Below are 18,080 nucleotides of genomic sequence, written 5' to 3' on the forward strand. Positions count from 1 at the left end.
TACAAGGAACGCCCTTTTGACCATATATGGGCATCTTTAGATTACAGGTGACTGTATACCTTTAACAAGTACGTACCGTCGTCATTTTGTGCACTGAGTGACTATTTATGCAAGTAATCCATGTTTTCTTGATATCACAAAAAGGTGAAAAACGACTTTGCACAACATCCTTAATGTGACTTTGACACTGACCGTGTACATCAAACTACTCTCCAAATGAAAAGAAAATTTGACTCAGAAATGGATAATTGTCTTTTCATTGACCGTTGCTTACCTGTCTGTAATTACAAGTAAAATAATGTTCAGGCGACAGTATTTACCTTTTCATTGTTTTTATTCAATATAAATTCAAAACAATATGGAATTACAAAAATCTCTCATTAAAAATCATGCACAGTACTTGTACATAAAGAATGCTGACTCCTAACAATGGCAAATCAACCACAGGAATTCTCAGAACGGTATTTGCAGTGCGTAACTAGCCAATAAGACAGTCACGCCGTATTCTGGCGCGCCACTGAGTTGCATGCATAGAAGTTAAACTTTTCTGTGACGTAGTGTCGTCTGTAAAATTCAAACAGGGAAGACAACTTTGTTAAAAGGGTGGTCTAACACAATCAAAATCTTCTCACAGTTTGAAATAATGTTACATGTTTTCAAAAATGTTTTTAGCATCTCTGCAAGTAAAAAACATGGAGGACATTTTAAGGCAACCTTTTCAGTGCATAGACACAGGAAAGTAGTTTAGGCACTTAAGTTTAAAATCTGAAGTCACATATCTCATCTCAAACACAAATCTTGTAAAAAGTTGGAGTAAATGGTCACACAAGTTCACACATTTACTTTAGATGTCCAAAAATGGGTGTTTGACAGACAGATTCTGCGCAACCTCTTTTGCAGCTATATGAATACTTGAGAAAAGTGTCGTCTGCAGCTACATCCTCGTTCAAGAGACACACTTCCATTGTGTTGGTTTCATTCCGCACATTGAAGATCACAATTTCTTTACAAGCGACTGCGATACCACTAAAGTCTCTCTAATTTCTTAACACTTAAAGTTACGTTCTGTTCATAGGACATACGTTGTCATAGCAATCAACTATAACTTTAGCATTGACATTTTGAAGGTAAATTTAAGATACCTTCATACTGGTTATCGTAGAAGTAAAAATAAACGCAAAATAAAGCGTCCTCATACAAACAGCAGAAATAAATTGAAAAATCAAACATTTTGATTTTGTCTGGATTGCCTGTATAATAAATTAAAGTCTAGAAGGGAAAAATGACTTGTTTTTTAAAATAAACGAACATGACTGTACGCATATAATAACTTACAGTCTAGAAGGGAAAAATCTCGTTTTCAAAATAAACGAAAATAACGCCATTTATAAAACAATGACTAGAGAATACGTGTTACATAATGGATTATAGAGTACATACATTAGAATTCATTCTGTAGCACTTCAATTGTCTACACTAGAATGAAATAAATAAAAAAAGTGTAATTTGATTTGTTTTCTTATTCAAGCGACGAGACTGCGCAGAACAAAATTTAAAATTTCCAAAATGAGACTATATCCCACCAAAACTACAGCACTGATCTATTTGTTTGTTACTCGGCATCTTGGCGGGAAAATGGAACTTGAAGTCGTAAAGTGACAGATAATAGTCACTGTATTGCATTGAAGAATTGGCTTCTCCAGACGAGAATTGTTTCTTAGCCCATTCTTATTCACCCATTCGACATGAAATTCCATGCCCAATCCAAGTATTCTAGCCACACTGGTTTAAATGTTTGACATTCAGTATTTACAAGACAATATATCAAATTTACAAATTATTTAAATTTCTTTACAAAAATACAAATTTCATTGTAGTAAATTGTAGTACGTGATTTGACATCATCGTAGTTCTCTTTACAGACAAAAGGAGACCAGAAACTCAAACATTCAAAATAGAACGACAATAAATAAAACTATACAATAGCCTCAAAAGTAAAGTCTCACCGGACCATGAAATTGGCGCACTTTGAAGCCATAATACACAATGTAGACATTGACATATACGTTTTCTTCAAAGGTCACGCGGATCAGTCAAATAACACATGAGAACGAGTAAATTTGTATAAAATAGTATTGCGCTTTCAGTTCACCGTCCCCGCATGGCATAGCTTTTTGATGACAGTTTTCTAGGACGTTTCACAGGATTTAACCGTCCCGACACCAAGCGGGGCAATCCAAAATGGCAGTTCACTGAATCAGAAGGCACATTGTTGGAAACGTTTTGCATTTTCTTGTCCTTCATGAGTCAACGGTCGATCATTCAAACAACTGTGATTCGAAAACAAACAAACACAATCATAACGTTTTCTCTCATGCGCTCTCATACATGTTTTCAAGTCTCAAAAAAAATTACTGCAGTATTTATAGAATTGCAATAGATGACTGTGTCCTATTTTCTGTCATGGGTTAAATAGGGGCAGTGAAAACCTAAATTTGAAAAAGGTGACCTACTAGGTCAAGAAATAAAAATAAAAATAAATACACAAACAGTTGCCTTACATATTATAAGGCTTGCACATGACGTCTTGTTTTGTGTCAGAACCATATTTGACTCTTTCCGCTCGGTTTTGTGCTGAACGGTTATCACGAATACAATTGCTGATCCACCTTGTGTATCGGGGGGACAAACAATTGCCGATAAAAAAAAAGTCGAGGCAACGTCGTCACGTGTTCGCTGTTGATCTTCAACTCGCCCGAATGAATGAAAGAAAGACAAGCAGGTGAGGTTGGACGAGTATGGAGTCGATTGCAACGTAAGTCCCGTTGAACGTGTTGGCGTTTTACGAACGCGTTGCCGGTTCCTCGCTTTTCGCGCTTTTTTTATTTGCCTAGTTCTCTCGTTTACGGGTTGACGAACTGATAAACAAGTCTTTGCGATTTCTCAGTCTTTTTCATGATGCCTTTCTTGTAATACTGTCGGATCGAACGGCTGAGTTTGTCGTAGTTCATGTTGGGCCTGTTCTTCCGAAGTCCCCACAGTTTTGCTACCTCCACCGAATCCTCGATTCGGAAAATACCTGATGTCGGATAAACAAAGAAACAAATTAGTACCCTTGTCATCTGCAAAAAAAGTCAAAAGCTCGAGTTTTGAGCGCTATCATAGCAACATGTTTACATTTGAAAAAAAAACACGTCTTCACATGAGCTATTTTCTATACCGAAGTCGTTGAACAGCGCCTGAGGACGTTACGATAGTCAAAAAAATCAATTTCTAGAGTATAACTAATGTGAGGTCAAAGTTTGCTCGTAATTTGGTCTTTTTAGATGCTGAAGTCACAATTCAACGAGCTTACTAAGCCTGCGTGGCTTTCCAAAGTTTTGAGCCCAAGGAATTAACGACAAAGTTAAAAATAATTGAATTTTTATTTTATTTGACCACAGAACGGATTTAACGCTCCATTAGCAGGTACTTTTGATAGATTTTCTTTTTTAAGTTTTTGAATGTCTGTGAAATGCTCTTTTATTGGCCCCCCCATAATAATGTCTAAATGCCCTACACTTGTCAACGCAGCTGCTGAATAAATAATTTCCCATTGTTGACAACAATCGTCTGGACTAGAATTTATTTGAACGATAACTTTGTATGCTGTACTTGTATTTCAAATTAATATAGAGATGAGAAAATGCATTTTAATGCATTAAAATTAGTTAAAATATCATCAATAGTCGCAGTATAGTATATATCAAATTTCTGCAATAGCTAGAAGCTGACTGCAGTTCTTGGCTCTGGACATTTCGCCGCGTAAACTTTGAACAAACAGCGAATGGATGTCAAAGCGTCCTTCTCACCTTGTTGTTTGTCTAGGTATCTGATACAATGGCCGAACCTTTCAGGTTGAAGGAGAAGCTCTTTCAAGAACTGCCAGAGATGAATGCTAGCTGTGTGGTTGGGAGTCATGGATGTGTCGAAACCACCCGCGGGCGAGGCTGATTCATCTGAAATAAACAGAGCAAAAAGTATTAGTATATTAAGTGATTAACTGTAAATTATATTAATATCAACTACGCACGGCTGGCTTCGAAGTGTTGTAGGTTTACAGGAAAGCATACCCATCGGCTAACAGGCGTTACTCATTCTCAAGTCGAGCTTCAAATGCATTTAGAGTTCGTCTGACAAAATCTGTCGAGTTAAATGACGAACTGCACCGGGGTCTGCAGCAACGGCGGTTAGTCGGTCAGTTGTTACGGACAACGACCACTTGGAAAATAACGCTGACCATTTAGAAATTTAACTTCCCAGGGAAGCTCTCGATTAATGGGCTAAGCCGTTAATTAGATTGTTCTTATTAACGAGCAACTTTGGATGTTGACTGTTACCGCGCGGTGTGTCGTCAAGACGACGGTCTTCAAGTGCCGTAAAAATACCCCCGCTGTATCGGATGAAAGTGAATTTCGATATAACTTCAACCACGAACACATGTTTGCAAAGATGGTGAGAAGCCCACAGGTGCAAATGCATCATAAATAGCAAGGTCGTAGTGACATGTAAATTCCCCGAGATTGTTCTCGCTCGTATTGGCAGTGTATACCTACAATAAATACCGTCGTCGGTCTTACGCACCCATAAGCTAAGTTGTTCACTTCTTTCTTATAATTTAATAACATTGAATTTCTATAAACATGTGTTGTGTGTGGAGGGACTGTGCAACTCGAGGGGCTCGGCCATATGAAGAAACGTTTTAGTTTATCCTTCACGCGACAGGCTTGATGTGGTGCTTGAACTCTAGGCGAAACTGTCTTTCTTCTTTGTTTGGCATAAGGAGAAGCTTGAAAACGTATGATTTTGTAAGAATTCGAGCGAGGAGGACATTTCACACCGGCTTAGCAATCATACTATTCAAACGAGAGCAAAGTAAAAATTTTATCGCCCTTGCTGTCTGATATCCTCTCACTCAGATTGTCTTTTTTAGGACACAAATATTAAGACAGGTGTCACATTGAAAATTCGCAATACCGGTTTCGTGAGCTCAGGGCAACATTTCTCATCTCATCAAACTATCGAGGAGATACACCCAAGGACGACGGAATGGGTTGACTTTCAACGATGAAACAAAAGCGAAACCGAAAAGACACTTACCATCACTTCCGGAGTCGTTGCCTGACGTACACAGATTGCCGTCACTGAGTACCCGTTCCATGTACTGCGGTCGGCCTGGAAAAAAACCAAACAAACAAAGTTTTGAATTGTCCTTTTCATTCCACTTGCCGCCTGCGCATCTGGTAGAAACATAGGCCTGCAAATCGTTGGTTAGAAAACATTTGCATGCGATAGTAAGCGTTACACTTCCAAAACTGACGGTATTTATGCCCGATTACGTCGTTTGAGTGTTTGTCGGCCATGTTGTTTTCCAGTTTCCAAGTTGGGTCAACCCGAACTTTGCAATTGGATGAATAATATCCATACGTTGATGTGCTGTTGCCAACACAAAAGAAAATTACTTCACACCCCCCCCCTCCCAAGCCCTCCACCCGGCAAGGGTATTTTCAATGGATCGATCAACAGCCCATCAACTTGTAAAAAAGCACACACAGAACCGGAACAACGCCGGATTTCTGGTAACGAATGTTTATAAGCTAATGAATCAATGCCCGCATTATAGAGATAGTACCCACCTTCGTTGTGAGACAAGGCTGGTTGGTCCTTCGAAACTTGCATCTTGGATGCTGTAAAATAATGAACAACTCTATGTTAGCAAACACTCAGTCTAGTGTTTTGATAATTACTCCTGAACACCGAGTAGATGAATTACGACAATATATTACTCAACTACAAAATGAAGTAATATTTACAACCCTGGCATTGTGTCAAGTGGCCAGTTTTATAATGTGTTAATTCTTTACTTAGATCTCCAGTATACTGGTAGGGTAGACCAATATTGTTTGCCCAACCGTGTGACCACTATTACAAGATTTTATGGTGTACATTCAGTCCCCTACACTTCGTTGTGAAACATTAACCCTTTGAGCGCCAAAGTCAATTTTTGTCTCCTTTATAAAATGTATCTCTGTCAATTTTTTCAGATTTTTGCCCAAATTTTGATGAAAAACTGTAGCCAAGGAAATGTGATGTCCGTTTGGTCCAAAATTATCAAAATAATTACAGAAAAATTCATAAAAACTGGCAAAATGTTGCACTGAAATTTTGGTGGGAAAAGTTACAGCACTCAAAGGGTTAAAAACAACTTGAGGACCAATTGAGCATGCATTGTGATTTATGGCAAAGAAAATAATGGGAAAGCATGCTCTCGGCTTCAAACACAACCTAACGTTAAAGTTCAGGCCTTTCTGTCTACCGATGATGCCGGATAATGCCCGCAGGGTCGGAGACGGGTCCCACTGACTCACGAGTCACGTTCCGCCTCGAGACACTACAGCATTGACCCAGATCAGACGGCTTAATTGAAGTTGTGAACACAACCCGTCACTCTTTCATGCTTTTTTAACGAAGAATATAGACGCTCTGTCGTGATTCTGTCTCCCTACGACCGCGCTATAACATACACCTCTTGCTTTCACTTTAATTTTAGGTGTAAATAGATAAGAAGTAAAGTAGTATACGGAAACAAAACAAAACAATAATATCTGAACCAGAATCTGAATCAGAATCCGACACTTACCCGTCATCCAAATGTCCCTCTGCGCGTGGATGATGTCGCCGCAATGGGGCGCCCTGTTGTGGAAGTCGCTTGCTGACATCATGCAAAGGTTGATGCCGTTCATGCGAAAATATTCCATGTTCAAACTGGCGCTGTTTAACTTGTATTCGTGTAGCGTCCATAACAGCCACTTTTCCACGTTGTCTATCGTCCAATGTGTTGGGTCTGGTGAACGGGGGGAAAATGCCATTATTCTCTAAAATTTGTGTCCTTTTTTGACGAGCCTGTTCGTCAAAGCTCTTTAGCGCTAACTTTTTTCATTACTTTTCCATTAGTTTTGTATTGATTGTAAATTAGTTTTTGTCCTACGTCCCAAATTATATCGAAATCCCCACGGCCACTTTTCAGCTTTTCAGCACAGCAGGTACGTATGCTTATTGTTTAAAACTGAATGGTGTAGTTCAGAAATATGATATATTATAAATCTCCTTCTCTGTGCTTTAACTGACACACCCTGTACCTTACACAGTAAATCTGGTCAGACTGGGAAAGGGCAAGCTGAATATTCAATATTGAATTAAGAAAACTAACCTGCTGGAATGTTTAGCAACTTGCAAGCTAGATTGATATCTTTCATCACTTCAAAAATGACCAGTGATCGTACTCTCTCAACTTCTTCGTCATCTATGGTGTCCAGGTCACAGTACTCCATTTGCTCTTCCACTATTGGCTCTGGTGGCGTTACGTCGTCGTATTGCACCGGCATGAAACCATTTGATTGGTCCTGGCTTATAATGCGTGTCGAGTAGTGATTCGATTTCTGATAGTTGGTCGCCGTAGCAGGTGACGTCATACGCAGTCTGGAGGGAGACGATAGAACCGAAAGAAGACTTTAGTATAAAATTTGAAAATTTGAAAACCAGCTCGAAAAAATGAGGCGCAATAGCAATATTAATATAATAAACTGTCGTGTGAAACTGGGGAGTGTCTGAACTTTGTTTTTGCTACGGAATGACCGAGCTTTGGAAGGCGGCGTGACTACACACTATTGGGACTCGGAGTGTTGAAAGTTAGATTTTTGAGATACAGAGTACGAGAAGCAGACATCGCGGCTCATATCCATACACAACCCTCCGTATCTTCCTACAGACTACAGGCTTATCGACTGCTCGCTAGAGTGTAGAATGTTCGAGTCTAGCTACTAAACGGATATCAGGCGCGCTGGCATTCTGCCAATACAGTGGGTACTTCTTCCAGCTCCGCGGCCCATCCACATTTATCTATATAGTTGTAAGGTCGCCCGCTGGCGGATTTGGCAACAGCTTGTAACCCCATGAACAGCGTACGAGATAACGCAGGACGAATTGCACTCTGATGACATATGACCTTGATGAAAAAGGGATTTCCCCGCATGAAGCACCGGTCTGTTTTTACTACCCGTTTCCTGGAACAGAGGATATTCAATGTCGCGCCAGTCATTCTTTGGGCTATTGTTTGTCCGCTAATCCCCGTAATTGCAGTTGATCGTTAATCTTGCTCTCTGGCCAGTGAAATAGGTATGAGAGAATATTTGTAAATCAAGGCTTATATGAAGTTTGGTACTACTTTTAATTAAGTGGCCTGCTGACAATTATGGTTCATCTGTGAGAAAAAAAATCATGTCAGCCCATCCTCTCCAAACGCTCCCGCCGCGACTAGACGAGATGTGCAGGAAATCGAGTATTTTTCATAGCTTCATCGCACTAGTATGGAAAAAAAAGACGTTTTCAGTTTAAACTTGTAGGAATTTTCAAAGCCATCGCTCCTGTTTCTCTTTTATCTTGATTTCTCACCTTTGGAACGTGTCCAGCGGACGATTCATTGATATGGTAAACGAGTCCACATACCTTACGAACAGTGTGAACAATGTGCCAGTGTGATAAAGTATCAGTGGTAGGCAATGCCTAACAGTGCACGGTAAGAAAAGGGCAGACCCTTCGCCGCCCCTCGTCTTGAACTCTAAAAATATACTATGCTCAACGTATTATGTTTCTTGCTTTATAGAAACACTTGGCCAATGTGGCATGGTGTTCACCGTGGTCATCAGAGAGAGGTCTAAATCATTCATAGAGGCATAGCTTGAATGATAACATTTTTGATGGGGTATTAGTCTTCTGGTGTACTACCGTTTGATATTGTCACCGGAGTAAGCTTAAGAAATAGTGCTCTGGAAATTTATATCGAGAGAGACGAATTTCCCGCCAAGTGGAAAACATCCAGGTTGAGATCTACTTCTGTCACAACAGAAACGAGACTTTACCGCCCGCGGCCGATAAGACAGGTTTAGTTGGCTATCAGCGTAGTCATGTCATGGTTTCGCCTGGCACTCTCCTAATTTTATTCAAAGTTGTGCAATGTAGCGTAAACATTTACGGATACAACGACCGGTCAAGGCTAGGATGATGATTAATCGTACTTTTGATGTTTACCTTTCACCACACAGGTACATGGTATGTACCTGTTTTGGACACCGCGGTATGGCAGCCGCATATGAATTGCGATTATTCATTCTGTTATGTCTACAGTCACGTGTTCTTACGTCCCACCCAGGCTCGCGGCGCCACTCAGGTTATGATACTCCATTGTCCAAGGCCCCTACTCACCTCACGTACAGTCTATCTGAACTGTCAATTGGTCGGAGATGGCTCTCTATCCCTACCACTGCAGTCAGCGTGACTTGTTTATCCGAAATTTTGTTGTGAATTGGAACAAAATTGACAGCTAACCATCTAACAGAATGTTAACCCTTTGCCTGCCCATGCATCATTTCTACCTGTACGAGGTTGCATCAGATCTTGGAAAAATAGATTGGATAAAATTGCTCGGCAAGCAACAAACGTCTTCTCATTATTTATTAATTTTTGTGTCTCGATAATACAGCTTTCGCTTTTTCAAACTTTGAGAAGTTGAAACTACGATTGGCCGTACGCAACCATTTATCAACATTCCCACTCACTGCCGCATTGTGGCTCCGCCGCTCCAACTATGAAACTCTTAGCGCAAAGTGCTGCTTTTGTCTTCAAAAATGTTGTTTTGTTGTTTTGTTTGTTTTCCAAATGACAAACACGGCTTACGAAGTTTGACTGGATGCGAAGATGGGTTGCAGTAGCAAAATATAGTATCATGTTAACAGTCGGTCTTATTGACAGTTTGCCAGTGCCTTCACATAACTGTTGTTCTCACTGTCTCAACCGCATCTCTCTCAAGTTGTCTGAACTAATCCTCACCCCAAAAAACAGCATAAATCAATGCATGGCAACGCCTTCCTTACTTAAAACATCAGTTTTCTTGCCGTACGAAAGGTAACTCAGCGAGCAGGGTCACAGCGGTGTGTTCAACCTTGATGCGCAGACATCAACAATACACGGATCACTTAAAATGATACGCAAACCACTGAGGATCGTGCAAGAAATGGTGAACTTGGCAAGCAGCCAAGTTTACATCAAGGAAATACTTTCCAAAAAATACATTGTAATTGGATGCTGGGTGACAAGATCGAAGACAGTTTGAGAACTTTTTTCAAAAAAAACTTTCCTTTTGTACAAAAAGTTGGGAAACTTTTTGGAAGAAAATATTTGCGAAGAATGTCGTATTTTGAGCCGACAAAAAATGTATAAAAACTGACGAAGTTATTTTGCTGCATCCGTTGCGATTTTCTGTTTGTGCAAGGATTGAGAAAATTTGAGTGTGCATTTTAGAGATATAAAACACGAAGCAAAAAAATAATGGAAAAGCAAGGCTGTAGTGGGAATATCAGCAGAAAATTACAGGTGTCATAGAAAATAGTTTCACTTATTTCTCACCGCATCCATTGTTTTCTGTTTTTTGTGGTGGCGTGCTTCACAGGATAATTCAAGTTAGCTGATGAAACTTCTGATCGTGCTTCAAGACAGTTAGCCGAGAAACTACAAAAAATAAAAAAAGAATAATAAAATTAAGTGCTTGAACGTTGCATCTGCGTCGAAATTCAATTTCAGTATGGCCAGCTCCCCTTTTCGCTCACCGAAGGGATGAAACAGGTGTGTGTAGCACTGTACCGAACGGCGCAGTGCCGAGAAGCATACCGAAAGCACGCTCACTAGTCGCTAAGAATCGAGACGAGGAGCTAGGAGGTCCAAGAAACCTTAGTTAAAGGCGGCATGTGAAAAACAGAAGCAAACTTACACGCACGATTGACACGGTGACTGCGACTCGAAAAGCCAAGTCCACGGTTGGCACAGCTGTAGAAACAAATTATCCGTAGAGTGTCTGTATTGGTTATTCGGTATTTCAGCTCACTGGTGGCAGACTGCAACTCTGCTAGTGCTCATGCGTACTTATATGTGAATGTCCAGTTTGCGTCTGATTATTGTAAGCTCCGCTCCGTGGAGACACCAAGAAGAATAACATGCCAAACCCAGTCACCGACAGGCTTATATTTTCTTATTTACATAATAATGCTATGTGGTCAACCAATCAGAGGCAGTGTACCGTGACCCCTGCACCGACGCGACTCTGACATGGGCCGGAGCAACTCAAAACACCACAGACCACTTTTTCGATCGCGTCCAGCCAAGCTTTTCCAGGAATACAATCACAAGTAATATATAAGCACAACCAGCATATCCTCCTTATTGCGAAAATAGTAAGAGCGGTTCAGATTCTGTGTTGGTAATGTAAACAATCTGCTACGTATCGTTTCTGCCGCTCAGACGACTATAGTCTATAAAAATGTGATCGCCCCTCTTCGAGCGCAAAGCATGCGCTAACTAAGCTTAAAAAGAGTTTGCTGACAGAAAACAAACATTATTCCCCTAAAATATATATGTTATAATCTGATTATCGTAGTATGTGCTAAATTCTTCAGTTTTGATGACAAGATATCCGTAGGTTGGTAAAAAAGTTAGCCCGCCGCTGACACGTCCTCTACCCCCTGTACTAATGGTATAACCGGAAGGCTTGGCGATGATGTCATAGCCAAGGGTTTTTCCCTAACCAGACCATATCGCTGGGGTTGAATGTTCGCGAGAATTACTCATTAATAATTAAGAGGTAGCTAGAAATTATATTAACGTTGACGTTTCACTGTCAGTAAATGTGTCAGTAGATCAAGTACAAGGGAATATTAAACTTTAAAGCCACGAAATTTGGGTTGTTGTTATACTAGACACTATTATTCAGATGTTTCAGCATGGGTGTCCAGGCGTGTGCCTTGTACGCAGTTCACTGCAATGCAAGCGCGACATATGCCGTGCACTAAAGCTCCATGACTGCCGACGCTGGTAATGCGTGTCTTCGACTCTATCGAGGAGGAATCACAGCGCGCAGCGTCACCCCTCCCTCCCCTCCCGTTTACACTTTCACTACAGCTTACGATATTTTGTACGGAGAAACGCGGATATCTCAAACATCTTCATTTCGAACCAAAGGATTTTCGCGTCATACATTGCGGGCGGACCTGTAGTCACCACAATTCAAGAACCGCAGAATTCCTCGACCGAGGGCAGAGCGATAGTCTCGGAGAGCGCGACAGACGACTTTCTCGTCTGTTCGTCCTAATATCATACATTTCAAGCAAGCGACAATCAAAACTTAATTATCGTCTGTTGCTCCGCTAAGTATTGACAGAGGCCGGAGCAATAACATTTTCGGAGTTACGTCAAAGTTTTAGCTACCACAACGGTGATAGCATTTACACAACCTTACAACCGAGGGACACGCGTTCCATTGGAAAACGTCTTGCCGTGACATATCATTTCCTATTTTTTCCGATCTATTCCGGTCAAAACCGTAGCACATAACATCGGCTGATCAGCTAATCCCTATTGTTGTCAATTGCGCATCCATTTATTCATATTCATATTCATATCGGACGAGTTATTACAATAATATTCGCGCTATTTTGTCTCGCACAAACTGTAGTCCCCCTCTCCATCTTTTAAACTTAGAGAAACAAATATCTAGCTCATCGGCATTTCAACACGCCAGTCTGAATTTCTCCACCTTGAAAACACCGCAGATTCTATACCGATAATGACTCAGTATTCTACGATAAAGACAGTCTTGCGTAACGTGCTGGATGCACGCCCCTGGACCTCAATTGTGTAATTTGAGTTTCCTATCGAAGCCATATTGAAATTTCGATTTTGCACCATTAATAAATTTTTACGCGGTTAAGTTGAAGCAATGGGTTTTGTAACGCACAACAACATAAAATCTGGCGAAAATGGGATATCATTAACCCTTTGAGCGCTGTAATTTTTTCCCGCCAAAATTTTAGTGCAACATTGTTACCAATTTGTATGAATTTTTCTGTAAGTTTTTGATAATTTTGGACCAGATGGACATCACATTTCATTGCCTACAGTTTCTTATCAAAATTTTGACAAAAATCTGAAAAAAATTAACTAGAGTATATTTTCTAAAGATGAGAAAAATCGACTTTGGCAGTCAAAGGGTTAATCACATGTGTGACATAGAGAAAGGTGTAGACAAAATAAAGTGTTTACCATGGCTGCATATAAATCACGAAACGTTTAAAAGATCAAATACACTTGTTGATATTTTCTTCTCCTTATATTAACTCTACTTAATCTTTCTGGAATGAGATGCAGTATGCTCTATGTACATATCGGCTACCAATGAGATCTTGCTTCGAAAGGACAATTTTACATACGCCTCTGCAATTTTTAATTTGAAAACTTAATGCGGCTGAAATGCAAGAAACCGGAAGCATAAATTATAGCCATCAAATGGGAAGTGACATGGACCAACTTTAAATACAACGAATGACATAAACTGACGCTACAAAATTCAACCGTTTGCCCCAATACTAAATATTGAAAGGCGGGACACCTACTGAAGATCACGCCTTGATAATTCTTTGCCATGGTACAGTTTTTTCCTTCCCCACATTTCAGTCTACCCCTCTCGTCTTTAAATGAGAAATCCTGGGTTTTTAAACAATTTCATTCTGTCATATATTGGGCACAGCTTAAAATCCACTGAAATACACGACGTACAAAAAAAAAATGATGGACAAGTCATCATAATATTTGATATTCGATTGTTTTCACCGAATTTGACGAAAAAATTAGATCATGGTAGAATTCGTATGCTTCGGAAATATAAACATGCATTAATGCTTGTTTTCGTTGCTTCCAAACCAAGCCAAGATTCAAGCAATTTTCCTATCTTGATGATAATTTTTTTTCTGTCAAATATTTGTATGCAAACTTTATGAGCTTGGAGCTGTTCTCTGTGGGTGTATTTGGTTCTGACTTAAAAAAATGCCACGCCTCAAGTTTCAAGATATTGAACAAAAAAAATCCCTAAACAAACAAGCTAACTATATATATATATCAAATACATTTTTCCCGACGATAAACATACCAATGTCATTTATCAATAAACAATTCTTCAGCGTTGAATAACTCTTTCCCTTGGAAATTTGAGTGTGACTTCATCACATTAAAGCCAAAAAATGAACGAAAATTTGTCTCTCCATGGTAACATTTGCGTGTTAAGAACACACATGCCAAAATGGCGAATGAATTTGCACCTACCAGCGCAGCCGATGCAAAGGTAATATTTATTATGGGACCACGAACACGGGCATACCATAGCAGTATAAGCAACAACTACCCCTGGTTTTTGTCTAAAACTCGTCTAAAGCAATCGTTGCATAGCAGAATCCAACGTATAAATACGATTCAAATGGAATACATTGAGGTAAACTTGCATTTCTTTACACAACACGTCGGCGAGGGAATAAACATGGCCAAGTATTTGGACGGGACCACGACGTCAATAATTCTGAATGTGAATCAGACATTTAAAAGAATAAATTTTACAGAAACTGCTTCATACTCGCTCAGTGAATGCCACGGGAAAAGCTAATTTCTGTTTGAGTTATAGAGTACCAAAATCTCTTACCTTCTGTAGGTGTGTTACAAATGGCCGAATATTGTACAGGTATTCTTTGACCCCCCTGTTACAATTCAACATTATGCAAATTACGGATTTCATCACCATCCTCATTAGATATGCAAAGTTTTTGCCTGACATTTTATGTTTGCTCAAATCTGATATAAATTGTATTGTTTGGGGATTTCCGCTGCTTACATAGCTGAACAGTGAGGTTTAACGAGAGTGAAATTACAGTGTAAAATAATTTTTTCAAAGAAAAACTACACGGCGAACAAGTTCAACACACAAACAGACAGATGGACGAATATGGCAACTGCGACACACAGACAGACATGGCGAAATTGATGATAGGCGGTGGCCTAAGTCGGAAAAGTCACTGATTTTAGAGCGTCTGTGCTCCCAAAGCTTGGTTAAAGTGCAGAATTTACACAGAACGCCGACAAGGGTGTACGTTTTGACAAATTCCAGTCTAAACGCTTTAGAGAAGTCCAGCTCATGGTCGATGTCAACCGACTAAAGAGACACGTCAGAGCTGAGCTACACAAGGGGTTTACAATAACAACAGCCTTTGTAATTCTTTTGCACTCTGAGGAATATTTTACATATTTGAAGTCAAAGTTCACCAAGGTCACATGACATTTTGTCAAAAAAATTGTAGTGCTAAGTGTAAATCAAGAAATTATCTCGACGTGCTTTACTGTTTTCCAGATTATGAAGCAAGGACTCAAATTATACAGCAAACAGAGCCCCTCCAACCAATGCATGTACGCGTGTCGTTTTATAAACTTTGTTTTTTATAAACTTTGTTGAGTAAAATTTCTCCCTCTTTTATGATTATGTGTATTGAGAGACTTGTCTGCAAGATCATGGGTAGATTTTTTTTATTTAAGAGTGGATTTTTAATCATTACTAACATTGTTTCCACTTGATAAGCCGTAGAGAAGCCACGAAATGTATTGTTATATTATCTGACTCAAGCAGCTGTGAACCGTCATAGTTTTTGACCTGATAGGGATCATTGAGCAACTCCCAGGGACGCTTATTATCTTAACCTTTAAGGTAATATGCACCTCGAAAGTGAAAGACTTAAACTTTTGCTAAAACTTTCCTCAGTGGAACTTTGAACCACTCTCTTACCAAAGCAAGAATAAAAATCAGGGGTCACCGTGCAAACTTTGGTACTAGAGAGACAAATAACTTGTGATTTCTCGATATTTGAAATCCAAAATGACCGCCATCCCTGTGTTAAGTCTATGAGAAAAAATAAAATTTTCGATTTTCGAAAAACTAAGACGGTGAAAACTTTTCTTTCGCCAAGAGCTTCAAAATGAGCCCCCACAAGTGGTAGGTCAGAAGAAAATTGATAAAATCTGAAGGCCTGAATTTCTGTCCCCGATGTGCGTTCTACATTAATAAACGAATGTTTGTTACCTTTTCAGTTTGCTCAGCACGCGTTTTGTTTTGTAATTCGCCTTCTTTGCTTTTCAAGTTGGATGCCTTTCATCACTATCAATTATACGTCGCAAGTTTTCAAATTTGTGTCATTGATTATTAAAATGTCTTGGCGTCTTGTCACTTAACGACCGATGTTTGGAGTGGGATTCACCAGATACGTTTGTCATTGTTGATGGTGCGGTCAGACGTGGGTGTGTCGGCGATTTATGCTCTAGTAGCCACGGGAATTAAGGGCTCAAAGTTGTTTTTATATACTCATGTATCTTGTCACTGTTTGTGTTTATCAATGCGCGTGCACGCTTTTGATCGTGAATATAGTGTAACAGTTTTCAAGTTTGTCCAACCGGTTAATTTTTACTGGTTATGTATACATATGTCTAAGTATTCATTGATTAAAATACCACCTTTCAGTAAAAACTTACAACATAATTATGATCTTAACACTGTACGTTTCTTACATCTTGTACTTAGCGAACTTAACATACGACCGCTTCCTTAAACTGAAGTCGATCTGAAATCTGAAATATTTGTTCTTTCTAATCGACCGAAATAAAACCCAATCTTAAAACCCACAGTCCGTCCATGAAATACAAAATGAAGCCAATAAAAATTATTATTACAAAACTATCCACAGCCATACAAGTCTTTTAATAACCATGACAACAGATTTCTGTTGTTTTTCAGAAGACATGTGCATCAGCATCTACTGTTTTGTAAACTGATACAGGAATTTTACAAGCCAAGTTAACACATTGTAAAATTTACTTCAAGTAAAGCGTCACATTGTAGTAAGCTAACATGCATACCCGAAACATCCCGCCTTTTCAGGCAACACACGCGCGTGGCTGACTATAAGACTTTTTTTATGGCACGCCGGCAGTATCTTCCAGCTTTAGTTTCTGTCTGGAAATTCAGTCAGCGTAAAATCACGGATTTGCGAAGTTGTCTCCTGTGATAACGACACATCCTGGCAGCTGTTACGGTCCGCTAAACCGTACAGGTGTAGTCTTTAAGATGCAGATGTTCGAGGAGAAATCACGATACAAATGCGCCATGATGCTAATTCTTTGTAAATAAGAAATTAACAGGATGCAATCTTCGCTGTCACCGTGTGCACCGAAACGTTGTCTCACATGAGTCCGCATTCGAGTAACAAAGACACCATCTCCCTGTCTGACCCTAGACTATCAGTCATCACTGGCCGAACTTAAATTTTGTCACACTTTCTAAACCTTTTCGACCATGAACCAGCTGTCTAAATATATATTGTTTTCATCATTCAACTTGGTTAATTCTATGCGGGCTGGAATATGCATTTCGAAATCCCGCGCAAAACTGATTTTTTCCCCCTACTGAGGGGCGTGTTGTTGGCGGGAAGGTGGGAAGGACACGTACGCCACTGGTAGTAACGGCATCTTCGAAACTGTCACGGAGAACATCTGCGGACCAAGGGTCAAATCGTCATGGTCCGATAATGCAACTATGGAGATTCCTTCAATACGATGGTCGCTGTTCCGTGTGTGGATGTCAGTCGCTGTGCATTTTGTGTTTTTGTCTCACGACTCGATTACAGTGAATGGTGCGATCTCTTCGTGTCTATGTGTGCAAGAGAGCGAACATGTTGTCGGTTTTGAAGTCCGACACAGCCCGTCCATATCTCATCGTGATATGTGCAATATTAAGATAGTCGCTATATGTCATTCTAAGCGTCAAAGCGATCTCAATCACTGTCCTTTTGCGTCGTTGCCTATAGTCGGTGACGTTTGAGATTTCTGTTGACCAAACCTTAGATTGTGAAGACGGTCGGCTTGCGGGGAGCTTTCGTCTTCGTTGCTAAGTAATACATTGTAAAATAACGCGTTAAAGTCGTGAGCTATGGTCCTCCTTCAAACTAATGGCCAAACTTCTAACTCGATAATGTGGACCGCATCCTTCTTTAGTTCTTCAATCTGTAATTTTCTCCCGCCAAAATTTTAGTGCAAAATTTTACCACTTTTTATGAATTTTTCTGTAATTTTTT

General features: G+C 39.8%; 1 protein-coding gene across 2 annotated transcripts in view; it reads right to left on the reverse strand.

The window, feature by feature from the left end:
• Nucleotides 1-315: 315 nt before the first annotated feature.
• LOC139131555 (SAM pointed domain-containing Ets transcription factor-like) overlaps nucleotides 316-18,080 on the reverse strand; it is a 29,323-nt gene continuing 11,558 nt past the window's right edge. The window contains exons 1-8 of one of the 2 annotated variants that reach the window (XM_070697656.1): nucleotides 10,862-11,105; nucleotides 10,501-10,602; nucleotides 7,250-7,518; nucleotides 6,680-6,883; nucleotides 5,676-5,726; nucleotides 5,140-5,214; nucleotides 3,852-3,998; nucleotides 316-3,079 (exon numbers count right to left, since the gene is read on the reverse strand). In XM_070697656.1, coding sequence (XP_070553757.1) covers nucleotides 2,904-3,079; nucleotides 3,852-3,998; nucleotides 5,140-5,214; nucleotides 5,676-5,726; nucleotides 6,680-6,883; nucleotides 7,250-7,518; nucleotides 10,501-10,505 — 927 coding nt within the window. In that variant the 5' untranslated portion in view covers nucleotides 10,506-10,602; nucleotides 10,862-11,105 and the 3' untranslated portion in view covers nucleotides 316-2,903. Of the gene's footprint in view, nucleotides 3,080-3,851; nucleotides 3,999-5,139; nucleotides 5,215-5,675; nucleotides 5,727-6,679; nucleotides 6,884-7,249; nucleotides 7,519-10,500; nucleotides 10,603-10,861; nucleotides 11,106-18,080 lie in introns of those variants that run through there. The other variant, XM_070697666.1, reaches the window with a different exon arrangement.

The sequence above is a fragment of the Ptychodera flava genome, chromosome 1 (assembly GCF_041260155.1).
Source record: "Ptychodera flava strain L36383 chromosome 1, AS_Pfla_20210202, whole genome shotgun sequence".
Classification (NCBI taxonomy): Eukaryota; Metazoa; Hemichordata; class Enteropneusta; family Ptychoderidae; genus Ptychodera; species Ptychodera flava.